Source organism: Rhinatrema bivittatum, chromosome 4, assembly GCF_901001135.1.
Source record: "Rhinatrema bivittatum chromosome 4, aRhiBiv1.1, whole genome shotgun sequence".
Classification (NCBI taxonomy): domain Eukaryota; kingdom Metazoa; phylum Chordata; class Amphibia; order Gymnophiona; family Rhinatrematidae; genus Rhinatrema; species Rhinatrema bivittatum.
In genome coordinates, this window is record NC_042618.1 from 294,372,563 (window position 1) to 294,395,819 (window position 23,257).

The window sequence follows — 23,257 nt, forward strand, 5'->3', positions numbered from 1 at the left end:
CATTATGTGAGACCGAAATTGATCTGACTGAAAAACAGAGACCACGTGGCCTGATAAGGGTTAAGTCTCTTAGCTATCTGAAGGTAAAAATTTGTGAAAATAGTAAAGGGGTGCAGAGCTCCTTCCATGAGATGGTGCCACTCTTCCATGGATAGTTTAATAGCAAGTAATTCTCTATCACCAATACCGTAGTTTTTCTCCATCAGAGAAAACCTTTTTGAGTAGAAGTTGCAATGTAATTGGCCATTATGAGCAGTTTGGGAAAGGACAGCACATACACCCACCAAGGAGGCATCTACTTCCAAAACACTGGGGCAAGTGGTGTCAGGCCTGTGCAAGACTAGTGCAGAGTGGAAGGTGAATTTTAGGAAAACAAAGGCTTGACTTGCTACTCTTTGGTATTAGCCCCCCTTTTTGGTAAGGGCAGTAATAGAAGCAGTGAGTGTGGAGTAATGAGGAATTAACTACTGGGGTAGTAATTGGCAGAGCCCAAGAAACATTAACGTTAGTCTACAATAGCAGCAAGTTTGAAAGAGTTCACTCAGAGAGCCTGTGCAGATATGATGTATCCAAGGAAAGGAAGGTTCTTCTGTATGAATGCGCATTTTTCCAACTTGGCATGTAGACCATGTGTGCATAGTCGCTGCAGCAACGTCTTTACATGGGACCGATGTGATTGGATATTTAATGAATAAATTAGAATGTCATCCAGGTACACTATTACACAGATATACAGCCAGGTCTCAAAATATGTGATTAATGAAGTTTTGGAAAACTGCTGGTGCATTACACTTGCCAAAGGGCATTACCAAATATTCGTAATGGCCATCCAGGGTGTTGAAGATAGTCTTCAACTCATCGGCCTCATGTATACAAATGAGGTTATATGCCCTCCGCAGATCCTGCTTAGTGAATATCGAAGCCCCTTGGAGTCTGTCAAATAATTCCGATATCAACAGAAGGGGGATAACTCTTCTTTATGGTGGTGGCATTCAGCCAACAGTAATCAATGTATAGGTGTAATGATCTGCCCTTATTGCCATCAAAAAAGAATCTGGTGCCAGCTGAGACGGATCCAATGAAGACGCATTCAAGATTTTCCTAAATATATTGTGACATGGCTTCGTTTTTGGGGATGGATAGTGAGTATACTTTACCCCAGCGCAGCATTTTTCCAGGCAATGTCTATAGCACTGCCATAAGGACAGTGCAGAGGTAAGGTTTCGGCCTTTTATTTTTTTACTGAAAATGTTTGCAAATTCTGAGTAGGGCAGAGGCAGCCTGGGCAGCTCAGGAACATAAGAACATACGATTTGCCATACTGGGTCAGACCAAAGATCCATCAAGCCCAGTATCCTGTTTCCAACAGTAGTCAATCCAGGTCACAAGTACCTGGCAGGATCCCATACGGTAGATAGATTCCATACTGCTTATCCCAGAGATAAGCAATGGATTTCTGAAAATTCACCTTAATAATGATTTATGGACTTTCCTCCAGGAACTTGTCCAAAACCTTTTAAATGCAGCTGCACTAATAGCTTTCACCACATCCTCTGGCAATGAATTCCAGAGCTTAATTATGCATTGAGTAAAAAAAAATACTTTCTCTTGTTAATTTTTAATGTTCAGCTTAGTAAATTCATTGTGTGTCCGCTAGTCATTGAACATTTTGAAAAAGTAAACAACTGATTCACGTTTACTCATTCTACTCATTATTTTATAGACCTCTTTAATATCTCCCCTCATCTGTCTCTTCTCCAAGCTGAAGAGTCCTAACCTCTTTAGCCTTTCCTCATAAGGGAATTGTTCCATCCCCTTTGTCATTTTGGTCACCCTTCTCTGTACCTTTTCTAATTCTGCTATATATACAGACGTAAATTGTGAGTACTTCTCTAGCATTTCTTCTCTTTCAAGAACTTGAAGTGTCCCAGTTTCATGGGCTTGCCATCTGGTGAAGATTGCAGGAGAGTCCAAATTGGGGGTAACAGAGGCTTTGAAACATGTGCCAGGCAAGTGTGACATCTGAGGGACTTCCGTTCTCAGGAGTGCATATAAATCTTCAAATACAAAGATATCAAGTCATCCAGCTTTGTGGGAGTATTTCAGCCTGCAAATTCATCCTTGATCTGATTCAACAGGCCCTGCCAGAAGACTGCAGTCTGTGCCTCCTCATTCCATAAGACTAGGTAAATGCAACATCTTCATTGACTGGGTAAATATAACATTGAGACATGCCAGAGAAATAAAGTTCTTGGATGGAGTAAATGACAGCTTTATGGAACAGGAACCGATGAAAGAGGGAGCTATTTTAGATCTAATTCTTAGTGGAGCACAGGCTTTGGTGAGAGAGGTAACGGTGGTTGGGCCGCTTGGCAATAGTGATCAGAACATGATCAAATTTGACTTAGTGACTGGAAGGGAGACAATAAGTAAATCCACGGCTCTAGCACAACTTTCAAAAGAGAAACTGATAAAATGAGAAAAATAGTTAGAAAAAAACTGAAAGGTGTAAGCTGCAAAGATTGAGTATACAACAGGCATGGACATTGTTAAAAAAAAATCTTATTTTAGCACAGGCCAGATATATTCCACTAATTAAGAAAGGTGGAAGGAAGGCTGGTATGGTTAAATTGTGTGATGAAACAGGCTATTTTAGCCAAAAGATCTTCCTTCAAAAATTGGAAGAAGGATCCTTCTGAAGAGAATAGGAAAAAGCATAAATTTTGGCAAGTTAAATATAAAACATTGATGACAGGCTTAAAGAGAATTTGAAAAAGTTTGCCATAGAGGTAAATTGGAAGAAGGATCCAACAGAGGAAAATAGGAAAATGCATAAACGTTGGCAAGTTAAATGTAAGACATTGATAAGACAAGCTAAGAGAGAATTTGAAAAGAAGCTGGCCATAGAGGCAAAAACTTTTTAAAATATATCCGAAGCAGAAAGCCTGTGAGGGAGTAAGTTGGACCGTTAGATGAGCGAGGGGTTAAAGGGGCACTTAGAGAAGATAAGGCCATCGTGGAAAGATTAAATGATTTCTTTTCTTCGGTGTTTACTGAAGAGGATGTTGGGGAGGTACCCGTACTGGAGAAGGTTTTCATGGGTAATGATTCAGATAGACTGAACCAAATCACGGTGAACCTAGAAGATATGGTAGACCTGATTGATAAACTGAAGAGTTGTAAATCACCTGGACCGTATGGTATACACCCCAGAGTTCTGAAGGAACTAAAAAAAATGAAATTTCAGACCTATTAGCAAACATTTGTAACCTATCATTAAAATCATCCATTGTACTTGAAGACTGGAGGATAGCTAATGTAACCCCCATATTTAAAAAGGGCTCCAGGGGAGATCCGGGAAATTACAGACCGGTTAGCCTGACTTCAGTGCCAGGAAAAATAGTGGAACGTATTCTAAACATCAAAATCACAGAACATATAGAAAGACATGGTTTAATGGAACAAAGTCAGCATGGCTTTACACAAGGCAAGTCTTGCCTCACAAATCTGCTTCACTTTTTTGAAGGAGTTAATAAACATGTGGATAAAGGTGAACAGGTAGATGTAGTGTACTTGGATTTTCAGAAGGCATTTGACAAAGTTCCTCGTGAGAGGCTTCTAGGAAAAGTAAAAAGTCATGGGATAGGTGGCAATGTCCTTTCCTGGATTACAAACTGGCTAAAAGACAGGAAACAGAGAGTAGGATTAAATGGACAATTTTCTCAGTGGAAGGGAGTGGGCAGTGGAGTGCCTCAGGGATCTGTACTGGGACCCTTACTTTTCAATATATTTATAAATGATCTGGAAAGAAATACGACGAGTGAGGTAATCAAATTTGCAGATGATACAAAATTGTTCAGAGTAGTTAAATCACAAGCAGATTGTGATAAATTGCAGGAAGACTTTGTGAGGCTGGAAAATTGGGCATCTAAATGGCAGATGAAATTTAATGTGGACAAGTGCAAGGTGATGCATATAGGGAAAAATAACCTATATAGTTACTCAATGTTAGGTTCCATATTAGGTGCTACTACCCAAGAAAGAGATCTAGGCGTCATAGTGGATAACACATTGAAATCATCGTTTCAGTGTGCTGCAGCAGTCAAAAAAGCAAACAGAATGTTGGGAATTATTAGAAAAGGAATGGTGAATAAAACGGAAAATGTCATAATGCCTCTGTATCGCTCCATGGTGAGACCGCACCTTGAATATTGTGTACAATTCTGGTCGCCGCATCTCAAAAAAGATATAATTGCGATGGAGAAGGTACAGAGAAGGGCTACCAAAATGATAAAGGGAATGGAACAGCTCCCCTATGAGGAAAGACTAAAGAGGTTAGGACTTTTCAGCTTTGAGAAGAGACGGCTGAGGGGGGATATGATAGAGGTGTTTAAAATCATGAGAGGTCTAGAACGGGTAGATGTGAATCGTTTTTTTTACTCTTTCGGATAATAGAAAGACTAGGGGGCACTCCATGATGTTAGCATGTGGCACATTTAAAACTAATTGGAGAAAGTTCTTTTTCACTGAATGCACAATTAAACTCTGGAATTTGTTGCCAGAAGATGTGGTTAGTGCAGTTAGTATAGCTGTGTTTAAAAAAGGATTGGATAAGTTCTTGGAGGAGAAGTCCATTACCTGCTATTAATTAAGTTGACTTAGATAATAACCACTGCTATTACTAGCAATGGTAACATGGAATAGACTTCGTTTTTGGGTACTTGCCAGGTTCTTATGGCCTGGATTGGCCACTGTTGGAAACAGGATGCTGGGCTTGATGGACCCTTGGTCTGACCCAGTATGGCATGTTCTTATGTTCTTAAACAACAGAATAGTGAGCCTGACTTCAGTGCTGGGAAATATTGTTGAAAATGTTATAAAGAATAAAATTACAATATTGATAGACATGATTTAATGGGACACAGGCAGCGTGGATTTACCCTAGGGAAAACTTGCCTCACAAATCTGCCACATTTTTTTGAAGGGCTGAATAAGAATCAGAATAAAGGTGAACCAGTAGATGTGGGGTACTTGGAATTTCAGAAGGTGTTTGATAAAGTCCCTCATAAGAGGCATCTAAGAAATCTAAAACGTCATTGAATAGGAAGCGATGTTCTACTGTTAATTGCAAACTGGTTAAAAGACCTGAAACAGAATGGATTAAATGTTCTGTTTTCACAGTGATGAAAGTTAAACAGTGGAGTGCCTCAGGGATCTGTACTTAGATCAGTGCTTTTTAATATATTTATAAATGACCTGGAAAGTGGTATGATGAGTGAGGTGATCATATTTGCATATGACAAAGAATTATTCAGAGTAGTTAAATTACATGCATATTGTGAGAAATTGCAAAAGGACCTTGCGAGACTGGAAGATTGGGTATCCATATGGCAGATGAAATTTAATGTTTAGAAGTGCAAGGTGAGGCATATAGAAAAAATAACCAATGCTGTAGCTACATGATATTAGGTTCCATTTTAGGAATTACGACACAGGAAAAAGATCTGGATGTCATAGTTGATATTACATTGAAATCGTCAGTTCAGTGTGCTGCGGTGATCAAAAAAGCAAACAGAAGGTTAGGAATTATTAGGAAGAGAATGGCAAGTAAAACAAAGGATGTCATAATGCCTTTGTATGGCTCAGTGATTAGACTGCACTTTTGTATACTGATTGCAGTTCTGGTCAATTACATCTCAAAAAAGATATAGTTACACTCTGCCACACACTAAGGAAAGCAGAAGAAAGCTGGGTTATCACAGTGATGAGAAACATTTCCCACTATTGCCAAGTACTCTGGCACTGGCCTGACAGAGAGGAGAGCTGAGCAAAAGGTGAGTAAAATGGCTCAAAGGAAGAAAGGAGGAAATGGGACCGGAGTTGACAGTATGAGGGGAAAGACAGAGAAGAAGGAATAAGAAATGAAGAAATGGAGAATAAATAGGGAGACACAAATCCATGATGGACCTGGTTAAGGGAAGTGAGAGTGGATGACAGCCTATCAAGGGAGCCTATCCAGGAATTATGCTGGATAGAGGTAGAGAGAGAGGGAGGTATAGAGGGCTACCATGGTACAGGGGGGAAGAAGAGAAAACTAACCACCAGAGATCAAGAGGAGGGAGGATGAGAACAGCCAGGTGTAGATAGGACATTAAAAATGCAAGTTATTTAGGGGGACACACAGACAAACATGGAGACTTCTTCCCTTTGAAAAGCAGGCTAACACTTTGTTTTTTCTAAAATCTGAATTCCATATCATTCTGCTACACCAGTCCAGGCCATGACAAATGGATAATTTTCCCATACCAGCAAATGGAGTCAGAGAGCACTTTTTTTTCTTTTCTTTGACATCACAGCCACTACTTAGGGGTGGTGCTCAGCAGCTAGAAACCAGTATTTTCTGCCTCTAGCAGATGGTAGGCTGGGCTGATGAAGCAATATGATGTTGGATCTGCAATCTGGGGGGCCAAGCCACTGATATTTCCAACAGTGCAAGCCCAGTAAGCCATTTCTGGCCCATGTGTGTGTGTCAGGTTTTGCTGTTCTGGGAATAAAAATAACAAACGAAACAAACTGCAAACACAGATAAATGTTGACTTTATTTGAATCTGAGAGGAAGTTTGTCTATTCTCCCCAGTCTTCCCCCCTCCTCCCCTGCTTTGGCTGTATCCTCTCCCCCCAGCTAAGATACATTAATTTTTTCAGATTCTGGTGGTGGATGCTCTGGTCACAGCTGTGACCAGGCTTACTACCATTCCGGTTGTAATTGGGGGTGGCTTTGGAAGGACATACAGGCAGAAAGATGGAGCTGCCTCTGAGGAACCTGTTTGTCTCCCTGGCCACCGTGGTCCAGATATCTATCTGTTCTGCTCTGGAGGTTCAGGCCCTCCTTAAATTGATCCAGCAGCTCCCAGAAAGTGAGGAGGTTGCTCGTGGTTTTCTGGGCAGATGCACTCTATGATTTGCTACGGAGCTCCGCCTGATCCGTAGCCCTTTCGGTCACAGTGCGCCGGCTTCTATGGCTGCGCAGTTTGGCAGCAGATTCTTTCTCCAAGACTCACCTTTCAAGGGCAGATTGCTATTTGGTGTGGACCTAGGCCAGCTGGTAAATAACTTTGGAGACCCCCAAGCTCCAGTGCTTCCCAGAGGACAGGGGCAGCTCATTCTATAGCTCTGAAAGGGGCCGGGGACAGTTTCATGCCTATAAGTGTTACCGACCGAGCAGGCAGTTCTTTGGGACTTCCTCTTTGACCTTTTTGGTTCCTAGAGGACATGGGCAGTCCTTTAGTGGAACCAGAAGAATATGGGGTGATTCCTGCCCGGCTGCAGGAGCACAGGTAAGGCTGCCTCCTGAATTTCCATGGGTTTTACTCGCTCTTCAGTACTGTGGGGAGGGGGTCACTTGCAGGAGTTCTACAGGGAATGGATCCACATAATTTCCAATCAGTGAATGCTGGAGATTATTTGGCTTGGTTACGCATTGGACCTGAGTCAACCCATCCGCGACGCCTTTATGATATTGCCCTGTACCACTCCAGCCAAGCAGTGGGTGGTTCACAAAATTTTGTTGAAATTGAAGCTACTTTGAGCAGGGATTCATTATTCCATGTACTTAATAGTACTGAAGAAGGGCAGCTTGCTTTGGCCGATTTTAGATTTCAAAGGGGTGAACCACTATCTACAAATCTCATGCTTCCACATGGAGTCTCTTCACTCCACTCTTCCCACGGTGTGCAAGTGTGGGGGGGGGGGGGGGTGTTTTGTGCTCCCTGGATCTACACATCATTTGGGAACAGAATCAGAAGTTTCTGTGTTTTTGTGTGCTTTGAGAGCAGTTCCAGGCATTGCCATTTGAGCTTGCAACAGCATCATGAGTTTTTACCAAGGACATGGTCATAGTAGCACCAGCCCTCAATCACGAAGGCATTACTGTCCATCTCTATCTCAACAACTGGTTAATCAGAGTGCTGTCTCATTGGGAGGCTGTGTTATTGACCTGCCAGGTTGTTCAGCTCTTTAGAAACCTTGGGTTCGCTGGTAAACATTTCAAAAATTACACTACAGCCCACACAGACCCTGGAGTACCCGGGGCACTGTTCAAACTCATCTTGTAAAGGTATGTCTCACAACTCAGAGGGTGCGCAAGATACACATTCTGGTCCAGGTTCTGACCGCCTGGGACTATGTACAAGTCCTCGGGCATATAGCGGCAACTCTGGATTTGGTTCCATAGGCCATGGCTCACCTGCACCTTCTGCAGGCTTCTCTTCTAATGCGTTGGGCCCCGCAATCTCAGGACTATGGAGAATGGCTTCCTCTGAGTAAGAAGATGCATGAATCCTTGCACTGGTGGCTGGTCTCCTCTCATTTGTTGCATGAGATTAGCTTCTCCCTGGATAACTACTTATCCGGCTATAATTTAGCTAGGTAAATGGTAGAATATTTATTTATTTATTTAACATGTTTCTATACCGGTCTTCATGAAGGGATTCATATCAGACCGGTTTACATGGAACTTGGGGATAAACTGGTTAACCAAACAAGAACGCCGAAGCAAAGTTACATATAACAAGGACAATGAACTTGGGGGCTATAGTAGCCAGGAAGTAGAAAGACAAAAAACTAGAGGTAAAATACATATGAAGGATACTGGGATTAGTGCGAACGTCCCGACAGTTGAGCTGAGTCTGAAATGAACACTTTTGGAATTAGGGGAAGGCTTGGAGGAAAAGCCAAGTCTTAAGTTTTCTTCAGAAAGTAAGAAGGCAGGGTTCCAGTCTTAGGTCAGTCGGCAATTTGTTCCAAAGGACTGGGCCCGCTGTGGAGAATGCACGTTCTTTGGTGGAAGTTAGGCGGGTGGATTTAGTAGGTGGGACTAGTAGGGCTCCTTTATATGCTTCTCTGATGGGTCTTGCAGAAGAGTAGAGTTTGAAAGGGATCTGAAGGTCTAGTGTGAGCTGATTGTGGATGGTTTTGTGGATCATAGTGAGTGTTTTATGTAGGATTCTGTATTTTATTGGTAGCCAGTGTAGGTTTCGGAGAGTGGGGGTGATGTGAGCTCGCCGGTTGGTGTTGGTTAAGATTCTGGCTGCTGCATTCTGGAGCATCTGTAGTGGTTTAGTGGCAGAGATAGGGAGCCCCAGGAGTAATGCATTACAGTAGTCCGTTTTCGAGAATAACGTTGACTGAAGGACGGTTCTGTAGTCCTGGAAGTGAAGAAGGGGTTTGAGTCTTTTCAGAACTTGAAGCTTATAGAAACAATCCTTAGTGATGTTGTTGATTGATTTCTTTAAATTTAGATAATTATCTAGGATTACTCCTAAATCTCTTGCTTGAGATATCTGTGGTCTGTATATCAACCAACCTCGTTGCCTTGTGCACAAACTCTGCAACCTACCACATAACAAGGGAACTACTCGTTATGAGGTCTTATGTGCGGGAGCCGACACTGAAGCAGTCTATGTGTTCTGACTGCTCCCCTTTGGCCAGGCTCCCGTATTTTATTCTTTATTGTTTTTTGTTTTTTCACAACAATTCTTTTTATTTTTTTGTTTTGTTCTAAAATGTCCACTGCCCAATTCTGTCGTCAGTTTAGCCCGAAAAACCGACCGAACCTGTGCCTTCAATAGTATTTAAACTTCTGAACATTTTCTGCTGAACTTTTACCGCTAAATCCGGTTAGGTTCAGGTCCGGTTTGTCAGCCCGACACGGTCCATGTTTCGGCGGGTTGCCTGCTTCAGGGGCTGCGGGAAACTGGACAGGAACTGTGGCTACCTATGGACCTAAAGATATCGCATCTATTACGTCTAAAAGAACCTTGTCCATAATACATTAAATATGTGGGTACCTCAATGGTGAGCTATATCCGAATACTCACGGTTTCGCTTCAAAATCTCATTCCTGTGAGCGACGCCTTCATGTACAACTCCGGCGTCTTGCTCTACTCAGCTGTCTAATAAGCCTTTGACGTCAAACTTGTGGGCCAATCACGCTGCCTCTCTGCGATCCTAGCACAAGCACCCTAGGGTGCTCTATTACCATGGGGATGTGACGTCACCTATAGAAAAACTGCAAGTTTCTCCAGTAATCTGAAATTGAATTATGGTGAGGAATAGCCTCTATTTTGAAACTCCGTTGTTTCCTATATTCTGTGTGTATATCATTCTCACTAACCGTAGCTTTATTTATTATTTTTGTAATCAATAAAAGCTGTAGAAAATATTTTTGTGTTTTATTTTATTTCATTTTGTTTGTGTATACCATGGCCGGGGATTTGTGTGCACTTGTAAGATACGTACAATGCGTCTCAGGATTTTATTATTGCCACCTGCCCCAGCCTTTTATAGGCGAGTCACACCCGTGCCCCCCGTTCAATTCTGCTACATAAAGTACCAGGATCGTGCAGAAAAGCTGTGAGTTTTTATCTGTACAGCACTACTACCTAACCATAAACACATCATCCCAAAATGGACCAGTTAATTTCTTTGTTCAGTCCCCGGGGGGCGACTGTATTCCACGTATAAATAAACCGCTGTTCCATTTGTTCTAATTTCAAATTGAGGTCCCCTCCTCTCGGATGCTTCTTGAGTTGAAAAATGACTGCCACTTTAAATTCCTGTATGGAATGTCCTATTTCCCGCCAGTGATCTACTAGCGGTGCCCCTTCAGTCTGATGTCGTAACCTACTTAAATGTTCCTGAATTCTGATTTTAATTTTTCTTGTGGTTTTGCCAATGTATACTAAGTTGCATGGACACCATAGCGCATATACAACGTTCATAGAGTCGCATGTAAAGTGTTCCTTAAACCGATACACCCTCCGTCCTGAAATGTTTAATGTGCTGCCTTGATGCATATGGCAACAAATGTTGCATTTATTGCATATACCATGTCCTGTTAAATCCGGTCTTCTAGCGTCTTCCTGTGTCCGTAGATTTGAATGAACCACTATATCTCTAAGGTTCTTGGCACGTGTCAGGGCAAACATAGGCTTCTCCTGAAAGATGGGATGCATTTGTAAAAGGTGCCAGTGTTTTAAAATGCTCCTCTTGAGGTGATTGGTTTGTGGCGTGTGTGGTAGAACGCATACTAGACTGGTGTTTGGTTGTGGTTGTTTTTTGTTTAACAGTAGATCTCTGTTCGCCCATCTGGCACGTTTATATGCATTGTTAATGATGTGCGAAGGGTATCCCCTTTGGAGAAACCTTTCCTTCATGTGCATCGCTTGTTGTTGGTATTCTTGTACTGTAGAACACAGCCTTCTGAGTCGTAGGAATTGACCTACCGGAAGGTTATTTTTCAAATGATAAGGATGATATGAGGAGTAATGAAGGAGCATGTTCCTATCCGTTGGTTTTCGGAAGATGGAAAAAAAGAATTTTGCTTCTATGATCTGAATTTGTATGTCCAAATAGGATACCGTTTGTGTGTGAAAGTAATATGTGAATTTCAAATGGGGGTTGCGAGTGTTCAGCCATAGAAAGAACTCTTGCAATTGATGTTCTTCCCCTTGCCAAATCATAAAGATATCGTCAATGTATCTCTTCCATAATTTAATATTGTCACTGTATTGGTTGTGAATGATCCATTGTTTTTCGAATGATGCTACGTATAAATTAGCCAAATCCGGGGCCATGGTGGCTCCCATGGCCGTACCTTTAGTCTGTAAAAAATACTGTCCATGGAACATGAAGTAGTTTTGCTGGAGTGCAACCCTAGCTATATCCACAATGAAAGCATTGGGTATCCGTGGTCTGGTTTGTTCTGCTGCCAATACTTCAGTGATGATGGTGAGAGCCTCTTCTTGTGGGATACTGGTATACAGCGCGGTGATATCAATAGTCACTAAAAATGTTGGTGGCTGCACTTGTGGATGATCCTGTAAAATAGTAATTAAGTGTGCCGAATCCCTAATATATGAAGGGATGTTTGGGACAAATTTCCGCAATGCTCGATCCACAAAGCGGGAAAGGGGTTCTAACAAGGATCCCTTTGATGATACTATTGGGCGGCCTGGTGGCTGCGTTAGTGACTTGTGAATCTTTGGCACCGTGTAGAACACTGGGCATACCGGGTGTGATACCGTGAGGAAACGTGCCTCCTTTTGCGTAATCCACCCAACCTGTTGAGCTTGTTCAATCAGCTGGTCCACTTGTTGTTTAATGCGCCATGTGGGATCTGCATCAATCTGTTTATAAAATGTACTGTCATTAAGTTGTCTATGAGCTTCCTGTATATACTGTGTGGTGTCTTGAACCACTATAGAGCCACCTTTATCAGCCGGTTTTATAACTATGTGTGGATTGTCTCGTAAGTTCTCCAATGCTTCCCTTTCCTTGAATGAAAGGTTCGATGACCGGGGATATTTCATTTTCTTAGAGAAGCTCTCTTGGCGAACTCGTTCAGTGAACGTGTAAATCACTGGATCTATGGGCCCTGGCGGGACCCATGTGGATGGTGTTGTCAATCTATCAGAGGGATCCCCCATTGGGGAGGTGTTGCCAAAGAAAAGTCTCAGCCGCAATTGCCGTGAGAATTTGTAAAGAAATGTTTCCCCTTCAAAAGTGGAATACTCATTGCATGGTGCAAAAGAAAGACCTTTTTCCAAAAGGGCAAGTTGGACTTCTGTGAGGGGGACCGAAGATATATTAATGACACCCCCTCCGGGGACTCTGGTTACTTGTTCTTTGTTTGACGAGTCCGTCCGTATGGCCGGCGTGTGTTGTTTGTGCCTCCCCTGGTCCGGGTGTCGTCCGTGGATTGATTGCCTTGTCCTAAAAAACGCTGTCCGTGTTCTTGTGTGGTTGCTGTACTCCCTCCTGTTGCTTGCGGTCGTTTGTTCTCTTCTCCAGAGGAATCTTCTGATGATTCTGCAAAAGTAACTTTGGGTTTTTTACCCCTTTGGCGTTGAAAGGACATCCAGTTGTATACGTTGCCCTTTTTATAATCTACTTCATCTCGGATAAATTTGGTCAATTTGAATTGTTTTAGTTCATCCCTGAACTTCTCCACTTTTTCCTGAAGTCCTTGTAGAGATTGTTGGTAAACCTCTTCTGTTTCCTTTTGTTTGATGTCTTGCATAGTTATCTCAATTTCCTCCTTAATCTGTACTGTGGTGGTCTGCGCTTTTTCTATAATAAGGATCATCAGATCCAAAGAACACTTGTTCAAGATCTTATTCCAATTTTGGATGAACTCAGGATCCTCTCCATACAAGCGTGGTTCCTTCTGTATTCTTAGCCCTCGGGGGATTCGTTGGATCCGACAGTATTCAATCAGTGTGCCTGCATGTAACTCAGTACGGATTAATCTTTTATGTATTGCTTCAATAGATTCCCATTTGTCTTGTTGTTGGCCATCTTGAGATGTGAAAATTGACGGCGCGGTTAATAGTGCCTGTAATCTGGCTTCTGAGAATGACAGGGTGTTCTCCCACGATGTGACACTTGTCATCTTAGAGGTTTGCTTACCACCAGTATAGACTGTATATCAACCAACCTCGTTGCCTTGTGCACAAACTCTGCAACCTACCACATAACAAGGGAACTACTCGTTATGAGGTCTTATGTGCGGGAGCCGACACTGAAGCAGAGAGGCAGCGTGATTGGCCCACAAGTTTGACGTCAAAGGCTTATTAGACAGCTGAGTAGAGCAAGACGCCGGAGTTGTACATGAAGGCGTCGCTCACAGGAATGAGATTTTGAAGCGAAACCGTGAGTATTCGGATATAGCTCACCATTGAGGTACCTACATATTTAATGTATTATGGACAAGGTTCTTTTAGACGTAATAGATGCGATATCTTTAGGTCCATAGGTAGCCACAGTTCCTGTCCAGTTTCCCGCAGCCCCTGAAGCAGGCAACCCGCCGAAACATGGACCGTGTCGGGCTGACAAACCGGACCTGAACCTAACCGGATTTAGCGGTAAAAGTTCAGCAGAAATGTTCAGAAGTTTAAATACTATTGAAGGCACAGGTTCGGTCGGTTTTTCGGGCTAAACTGACGACAGAATTGGGCAGTGGACATTTTAGAACAAAACAAAAAAATAAAAAGAATTGTTGTGAAAAAACAAAAAACAATAAAGAATAAAATACGGGAGCCTGGCCAAAGGGGAGCAGTCAGAACACATAGACTGCTTCAGTGTCGGCTCCCGCACATAAGACCTCATAACGAGTAGTTCCCTTGTTAAGTGGTAGGTTGCTGAGATATCTGTGGGTCAGGGACTGTTTGATCGGTATTGGCCGAGTGGTCAGGGGAGATAAGAAGGATTTGTGTCTTGGCTGCATTGAGAACCAGGTTCAGACTGGTGAGGAGGCTGTTGATGGACTTAAGGCAATTTTCCCAGTAGGTAAGCGTTTTTGGGAGAGAATCTTTTATGGGAATCAAGATCTGCACGTCATCTGCATAGAGGTAGTGTATTAAATTTAGGTTTGTGAGCAAATGACAGAGGGGCAGTAAGTAGATATTGAAGAGGGTAGGGGATAAAGAAGAGCCTTGGGGGACGCCTAGCGTTGACTTGTAACTTGGGGATTCTTTGTTATTAACTCTGACCTTGCAGCTTCTGTTGTTGAGAAAGGAATCGAACCATCTGAGGGCGAGTCCAGATAATCTGATGTCTGAGAGACGGTTTAGAAGGATGCCGTGGTTCACCGTATCGAAAGCCGCAGAGATATCTAGGAGGACCAGTAGGTAAGAAATCCCTTTGTCAAGGCCCATAAGGATGTGGTCTGATAGGGAGATGAGAAGGGTTTCTGTACTGGATGATTTTCGGAAGCCGTACTGGGAAGGGTATAGTATTTTATGTTCCTCAAGGTAGTCAGAGAGTTGTGTGTTCACTACTTTCTCTGTGAGCTTTGCTAGAAAAGGGAGGTTGGATATAGGTCTGAAATTGGAGAGTTCTTTTGTGTCCAAGTTGGGTTTCTTCAAGAGGGGTTTGAGGGACGCCATTTTTAGCTCATCCGGGTAGATTCCATGGGCTAGGGAGCAGTTTATGATGTTAGCTAGTGATCTGGAGATAGTGCTCGGGATGAGGAGCAGAAGTTTAGTTGGAATGTGGTCCGTCGGATGGCTGGAAGGTTTCAATTTCTTGAGGGTGGATTCTATCTCCAAGGGGGTAGTGGGCTCGAAGGAGTTGAGGATGGCTCCAAGGCAATGGGTAGAGTTGGGGTTTAGGGAAGGGGATATTGGGTTGGTGGGGAGAAGTGCTAGTGTGTTTGTAATTTTATCTTGAAAGAAACGTGCTAGTTCATTGGCTTTGGATTGAGATTGTTCGTCTGGGATGGTTGAAGCAGAGGGTTTTGTGAGTTGGGATACGTAGGAGAACAGAGCCCTGGCATCATATTGTATATCGTGGATTCTGCTTGCATAAAAATCTTTTTTTGTCTGTAGAAGAGAGTTCTTGTAGAGATGGAGGGTGCGTTTATAATCGGATAGTGTTGTGGTGTTGGGGTTCTTACGTCATGCACCTTCCTTGTGTCTGAGGTCTAGTTTCATCTGTTTAAGTTCTGGGGAGAACCAGGGTTGTTTCCTCTTTTGTGACCAATTGATGGTTTTCGTCATTTTAGGGCAGAGTTTATTGGCTAGTGACTCCGTGATACTGCTCCAAGAGAGAATAGCTGAGTTGGGGTTGGAGATATCCATGTTAAGGAGTTCTTTAGACAGCTGTTCACTAAGGGTGTTGGAGGCACATGGTTTCCGGAATTGGATGGTAGAGTGTGGTTGAGGTTTAACAGGGTTTACTTGAGTCGTGATGGTAGTAGATATCAGGGAGTGGTCTGACCAGGGGACGGGGTGCAATCTGGGAAGTTATTGTATGACAAATTTGAGTTTATGAAAATGAGGTCGAGCGTGTGTCCTGCTTTATGGGTTGGTTTATTGATGATTTGTTCAAAGTCCATAGCCCTGAGTGTGGAGAGGAAGGTTTCACAGTTGGGAGAGAGTGGCGAGGTGTCAACATGTAGATTGAAGTCCCCTAATATCATGGCCGGTGAGTCTGTGTTGATGTGTTTGGCGATGGTTTCTATGAGTGGGGATGCATCGGTGTCAAGTAATCCTGGTGGAGCGTAAACTAGAAGAATTTGAATATGTTTTGACTTGAACAGACCTAGTTCCAGTTTTTTTGAGGAGGTCTTGACTGGTTGCTGGTTGAGATGGAGTTCTTTCTTGGTGGCTAGGAGAAGCCCTCCTCCTCTTTTTTTGGGTCTTGGTATTGAGAAGAGGTCGTAGAGGTGTATCGGTAGTTGGTTTATCAGGGGAGTGTCAGAACTTTTTAACCAGGTTTCTGTGATGGCACAGATGTCTGGTTTGGAATCCAGCAGATAGTCATTGAGGATGTGGGTTTTCTTTGTAAGGGACTGAGCGTTGAAGAGTGTCAGAGTGAATATCGTGAGTCCTAATAGCTGGGTGAGAGGTGAAATCATGATTGGGATGAGTGATCTCTTAGTATGGCTCAGGGTTCGTTGTAAAAGCCTCGAGTGGTGAGTGTGGTGACTATGGATGATAGGGATGGGGTAGGTTTGCATAGTGCCTCCACTGTTGTGTAGGAAAGGAGGGTTGTTGTGTGTATGAGCTGACTATAGTGGTCTTTGAGAATATAGTGGTCTTTGAGAATATGGCAAAACTGGCCATTTAGACAGATAACTTGTGAGTTATCCCGCTAAATGACTATTGAATATTGACCTCAACAAAGATAAAGTAAAACAAAAAAAAATGAACAGTTCATATAACTTCCCCAGAACTCAGGAGCTTTCCCCCAGTCATATTTAACTAAGATTTGGAGCAGATATCTCGGGCCTTACAACTGTGTTGAATATTACTCTTCTGATGCTCAAGCCATTGTATGTTCTGCAGACATCAAGTCAGCATCAGCCATCTCCACCACTTAAACAGTGCTATTTCCTCCATTCCATTGTGGTATCTAAAGAACAATTACCACCAACGCTGGCACACCCACCTCTATTCCTGCCGGAACTGGTGTGCCTGGATGTAGTGGAGGCCAAATGTGAATGCACAAAAGTATTCCTACTGTTCACATCAGATATTGATTATTTAGCAAGCAAAAATGCTTTTATTTCCACTGGAGTGAAGAAATACTTACAACGGCTTTAAACTGTACAATTTCACCTGATAGAGTAATCAAAACTGTAAGTTTCTCTTGTAACACGCAGTTTATCTCAATGAACGCAGTTCTTTTCTGTCCAGCATCCATGCTGAAGTCAGGAAATATAAACACTCATTGGTTTTTGTATTCAAGCTGTTCCAGCTCTTTTGCCCTCTGGAGGAGCCATTCTTTAGTTTGATATGAGTGAAATTTGATTAGAATAGTCCAAGTCTTATTTGAGCTCCTGCAGTACAATGCGCCCAGTCAACACTAAATGCAGAAGCCAAATCATCTGGAAGAAGTACCTCCAGAAGAAAAAGTTTTGATTCAATGTTTTGATTAAAAGTACTTATATCACTCCCTTTCTCTTCCTCCAGTACTCCTACTACTCTTAAGAACATAAGAAGTAGCCATACTGGGTCAGACCAAGGATCTATCAAGCCCAGAATCCTGTTTCCAACAATGGCCAATCCAGGTTACAAGTTCCTGGCAAATATCCAGACATTAAATAGATCCCATGCTACTAATGTCTGTAATAAGCAGTGGCTATTCTTTAACTCAACTTGATTAATAGCAGTTTATGGACTTCTCCAGGAACTTGTCCAAACCTTTTTTAAACCCAACTACACTAACTGCCTTAACCAGATCCACTACCAATGAATTCCAGAGCCTAATTGGGCATTGAGTGAAAAAGAAGTTTCTCTGATTTGTTTTAAATGTGCTACTTGCTAACTTTATGGAGTGCCTCCTAGTTCCTTGTATTATCTGAAAGAGTAAATAACAGATTCACGATTACCCATTCAAGTCCTTTCATAATTTCATAGACCTCTATCATATCCTCTCTCAGCTGTCTTTTCTCCAAGTTGAACAGCCCTAACTCTTTAGCCTTTCCTCATAGGGGAGCTGTTCCATCCCATTTATCATTATGGTTGCCCTTCTCTGTACCTTCTCTAGTGCACCTATATCTTTTTTGAGATGCGAAGACCAGAATTGTACACATTACTCAAGGTGCTCACTCACCATGGAGTGATAGAGGCAATATTACATTACTCTGGTGGGATCAGTCCTCCAAATCAGTCACTTTTTGGGCTTGATTTCAAAAGCATTTGCTTTAAAAATAGGTTTTATATGTGTAAATGCACTTTGCCCCTGTAAGTGGGCTTTTGAAAATTGCTACTGTGCCATTGAATTGTTCATAGGATTACTCGCTTAAGTGGCTTTTGAACACTGCTATGATAATGTTACATTTATGCCCTAAACTCCTTTGAAAATTCACCTGTTAATCTTTTAATTCCTTCATCTGCGTGCACAGATCCGCAGGTTCTGACTCCCAGTCCTCTGCATCAGACTCTTGTTGTTCCAGATGTTCTACCTAGGAGGAGATCTTACCCATTTAGTTACCAACTACAATTATGGAGTGTTTGAGAGCCTACATATCTCATATTCCTTTGAGACTTGATCAGACTGTGTTTCTGCCTCCTTCAAAGCCTCCCACCATGCTGTCTGTTCCAGTCATGTCTGGATCAACAGACTCACCCGAGTCCTTTTAATAATCAGTAATCTGACCAGTTCTATTAAATTGTGTGTTTTCTGATTTCCCATGACCACCACGGCTTCACACCTTCAAGGGGGATCACAGCGGGAGTGGGATGGCTCTGATTAGGATAGATAAAACAGGGGCTACTGATGGACCTCTAGCTAAGAGCCGCTGCCGCCATAAGTGCCCTTTAGCACCCCCCTCAGGAATGCTTATTTTTATTATTAATCTAATAAGGATTATACCATGGTCTGCACAAGCCACAACCAATGAAATAATTATTTTTAGCACAATATAACACCTCCAGATGACCACCACTGCTGTGATCTCCTCTTTCTCTCCATGTGTACTGCCTGTATGTGTGGAAGGGTATGCGACATCTTAGGGGAACCTTACAGCCTTGTGCCACCCTCCCAATAGTCTTCTCCACACACAATTAAAAATTATGCATTTATAACAGATTTTATATGAAAAAAAGCATTCAAAGAACAGTCTACCAAGGTAAAAATATGACTTAAAATAACATGTATGTTATATTTACATGCACTGCTTTGGTGCCAACGAAAAAATCCTGCAAAAAAGCAAACAAGACATATGAACCCATATGTCATTAAGCCTACTGTAATATGTGCTGTGGGTAGGCATGGCCCACAGAAAGCCATGAATAGACAATTTCAATTGCAACATAGTAAAGCTGCAATACCAAAACACGAGATGCCAGCACTCAAACAATAACAACCCAACCTGTGAAAAGGCAACACTGCAAATATTGCACCATCCTCTAAAACACCAAGACACCTCCTATTAGGAAAACAGAATAAGCCAATCTGCTGTAAATCCCTACACAGAAGCTCCACACTAGCAGAATGCCTCTCCTCAATCACCATGCAGAACACAGACAGACCCACACCAAATACAGAATAAAGAGACCATAAAGTATAAATAGAAACAGAAAAAAACTGAACTGGAAACCGCAACAAGCCAGACTATGTATGCAGTACATAATAAAGTGACCATAAAGTATAAATGGAAAAGTGCAGACAGAAACTGAACTGGAAACCACAAGTCAGACTCCATATGTAGAGTGCCAATGGAGAAACAAAAACATCACCATGCCTGATAAAATATACTAGTAGCACTAGTACTACTACTTAATATTTCTATAGTACTACATGACATACGTAACGCTGTATAAACTCACAAAAAAGACAGACCCTGCTCAATAGAGCTTACAATCTAGTAAGACAAACATACAGGACAAGAGATTTGGGGCATTTCCTAAAAAGACAATAAAGTAAGACAATGATTAAAAAAGAAAAAGAAGAAAGTTAGTTAATGAGGCTAAAAGCAGACAATCAGGCCTAAGATTTAAAAGCAGCCTGAAAAAGATGGGTCTTTAGATGGGATTTGAATATGGAAAAAGAGGGAGCCTGACACACTGGTTCAGGAAGACTATTCCGAGCACACAACGCAGCCATGCAGAAAGCACGGAATCGGGAATTGGCGATAGAGGAGAAGGGCACAATTAGGAGTAACTTGTCTGATGACCAGAGTGCCAAAGAGGGTGTAGAGAGATAAAAGAGAGGAGAGGTAGTTAGGTGCTTCAGAGTGAAGGCATTTGTAGGTGAGAGAGAGGAGCTTGAACTGTATGCAGGAGCAGATAGAGAGCCAATGCAATGGCTTCAGAAGAAGGGGGTATGTGAATGTTGTGACTTTGGCGAAAGATAAGTCTCACAGCTGAATTTAGGTAGGGGAGAGATTGCTTGCCAGGAGACCTATGAGGAGTAGGTTGCTGTAGTCTAAGCAGGAGGAAATGAGAAAGTGGATAAGGGTTCTGGTAGTATGTTCAGAAAGGAAGGGACAGATTTTGGCAAAGTTATAAAGAAACGGCATGTTTTAGGAGAGCTTGGATATTCATAGAAAAGGAGAGAGAGGAGTCAAAGATGATTCCTAGATTATGGGCTGAGGGGACCGAGAAGATGACCCTGTTATCCACAAAAAAATAGATGAAGCAGGCCCAGGCAAAGGCCTAGGTGTTGGGATCCAGTTTCCAAGTTGGGCCCTGGCATCAGGACTGGGTCTGGGCCGGGGCCGAGGTCCAGGCAATGGGACCTGGTCTCTGGATCAGGCTCAACTTGGGCTAGGATGTCGGATCAGTTAAATGCAAACATTATTGGGGCCTGAGCCTTTGCATCAGGCCAGGGCCTAGGCTGAGATCCCAGCATTGTGCTCTGGCTTAGTCCACAACCCTTACATTAAGCCGTGGCATATGCCTAGGCGAGGCGCTGGAGTCGCGCTCGGGCATAGACCAGGGCCCCTGCCTTGGGTCTGTGCCTATTTTCTAGGTGAGGCGCCAGCTTCTTGCTTAGGCCTAGGCCTGACAAGTGACTTCCCCCACCCCCAATTTTCAAAATAGAATGAAATTCCCACAAACGTTTATCAGAATTTAAATCGTTGTGTTTTGAAAATGACCCAAATGAAATAGGAAATTTCATCTTAGTTCCTACTTCGTTTCTCCCGATTGCCTTTCCCTTCCACTTATCATTTCTGTAGCACTACTAAACTACACAGCTTTGTATGGATACACAAGAGACAGTCGCTGCCTACAATGGAGCTTACAGTCTGTCCAAGATAATCAGAAAGGATAAATAGATTTCAAGAAATTAATTTATTATAGATAATTTGTGCAGTGCCTCAACCGAAGCTTTTTAAATCTTTCAAAACTTGCTTTGTTAAATTAAATTCTTATCACTTGGAAAGTCATAAGCTTTATTTCTTTTTATACCTGACCCAGCATCCATATAGCCTTGTTTTTGCAACCCAGACCAACTAATGAATGAATTGTTAGTTTAGACATTGGACAATACATTTTCTTATTTAATTTCTTGTGTAACATTTTTGCCATTCAGTTTAATCTTCTAAAGGATTCTATGAAATACTGAAATTGTATAAAATAGGCCCTTTATCATTTCTAATCTTTTTCAGAACAAGAAATTGTTGTTCGAGAAGCTGAAAGGAGGAACAAGGAGAAGGAGAAGGGTAAATTTATGTTCATGTTTTCCTTCCTGTCACAGCTTGTGAAGTTGGTGAGCAAGATGGTAAGGGCATTTACAACAGATTGTTTATTTCTTACACAGCACTGTAGATGAGAAATCAAAGCAGGGCTGGTGCAAGGGTATTTGGTGCTCTTGGTGAACCAGTGCTTGGGCATCCCCCGCTCCCAATGTACTTCCAGCAGAGCACTCCCACTTACCAGCAGCAGTGGTTCCAGCACGTCTTCCTTCTTTGATGGTATTGGCTCTGGCACAGCACCCCTCTGGGCTTCATGTTGGTGGGATTTTGCCATCCCCATAATTTTGGCAAAACCCTAATGGAAGCACTGGCTTTGATGACAAGAGCCTTCTTTCTATGAAACTCAGATTGGTGCAGAATTTGATTCTGCACCGGAATAAAGCTTTTTGCAGCACAAAGAAACCTTTCCTTTGATTTGACCCAAATCACTCCTCTGTAGCCTGAAAAATATTTTTGTAGACAGCCAGCCAAAATATAGCAGACCTGAGGCTATGGTTATAGTCTCTTTCTCTGAGAATTTATAGGGTGGGTCTGCGAGCAGAGAAGTTGTAATCAGTAGGTTATTGCTGGAATTGAACCTGGATCTTGAGGGTTTGAAGAAGTTCATGATGTCAATCCACTTGTCTACTGCTTAATTATAATCATACTTTCCTAACGTCTATAAAAGCTTATGAATCCTCATTGGGACTAGAGCAGCATCATATTGCTCTATCTTACACACAAGATGCATGGAAAAGACCATTTCAAAGTAATGCCAGGTCATGTCAGGAATGGTTTTGGTTATATTGAATTTTTGAATTGTGCTTTGGCAGGTATATAGTGCATACTACCACCATGAGAGAGGGCAGGTAGTCATGATGCATCTGGGAAAACAGCAGAGGAGATGGAGCAGGTGACCTGAGGGTCAATGATTGTATTTGTGTCTCCCCTTTCCTCTCCCCGGTCCTTCTCCATAGCAATATTTAAAAAGAAAATCACAATAATACAAAGACCAGAAAATGAATGAAATAGACCAGCAATACTGCTCGTATAGTATTTAAAACACAACATGTTATGCTTTGATTTCAGACAACTTATCTATAACACTGTAAGTACTGACACTTTCAAAAACAGTTCTTCAGAGATTTTAGGTGACTTTTGATCTTCAGTTTGTTGAATGTCCTCTTGCGAGAAGCTACAGCGATAGTCACAGTAAACATCAAAACTAGAGAAATTTGGAGACCTAGGAAAACATCTTTGCTGTGCATTATAATGGATTCCAGCAGTTTCTTGGCATGTGATGGCATAGTGGTGTCACACTCTTTGTGGTTCATAAGCAGCATGTAATTGTCCAAGATATTCTTGTACAATGATTCCACCCAACAGCAGCTCTATAAAAACTGGAAAATTATAGCAATAGTATTTCAATCAAGAATGTTCTAGCCCAAAACTGAAAAGACTTCATGTTGATCAAAAGTCCAAATCTATCAAAAAGTTCTCACAGGTGAGTACATCTGTTCCTTATTTCCTCCTTCAATCTGTCAGTCACCAAATCCATCACATAGGTCA

At 42.2% G+C, this 23,257-nt stretch overlaps 1 protein-coding gene across 1 annotated transcript in view; it reads left to right on the forward strand.

Annotated features, from left to right (window-relative positions):
• Positions 1-23,257, forward strand: part of SCG5 (secretogranin V) — a 195,037-nt gene that overhangs the window by 156,248 nt on the left and 15,532 nt on the right. The window contains exon 5 of the mRNA XM_029600202.1: positions 21,623-21,676. Within this exon, the coding sequence (XP_029456062.1) occupies positions 21,623-21,676 (54 nt within the window). The remainder of the gene's footprint in view (positions 1-21,622; positions 21,677-23,257) is intronic.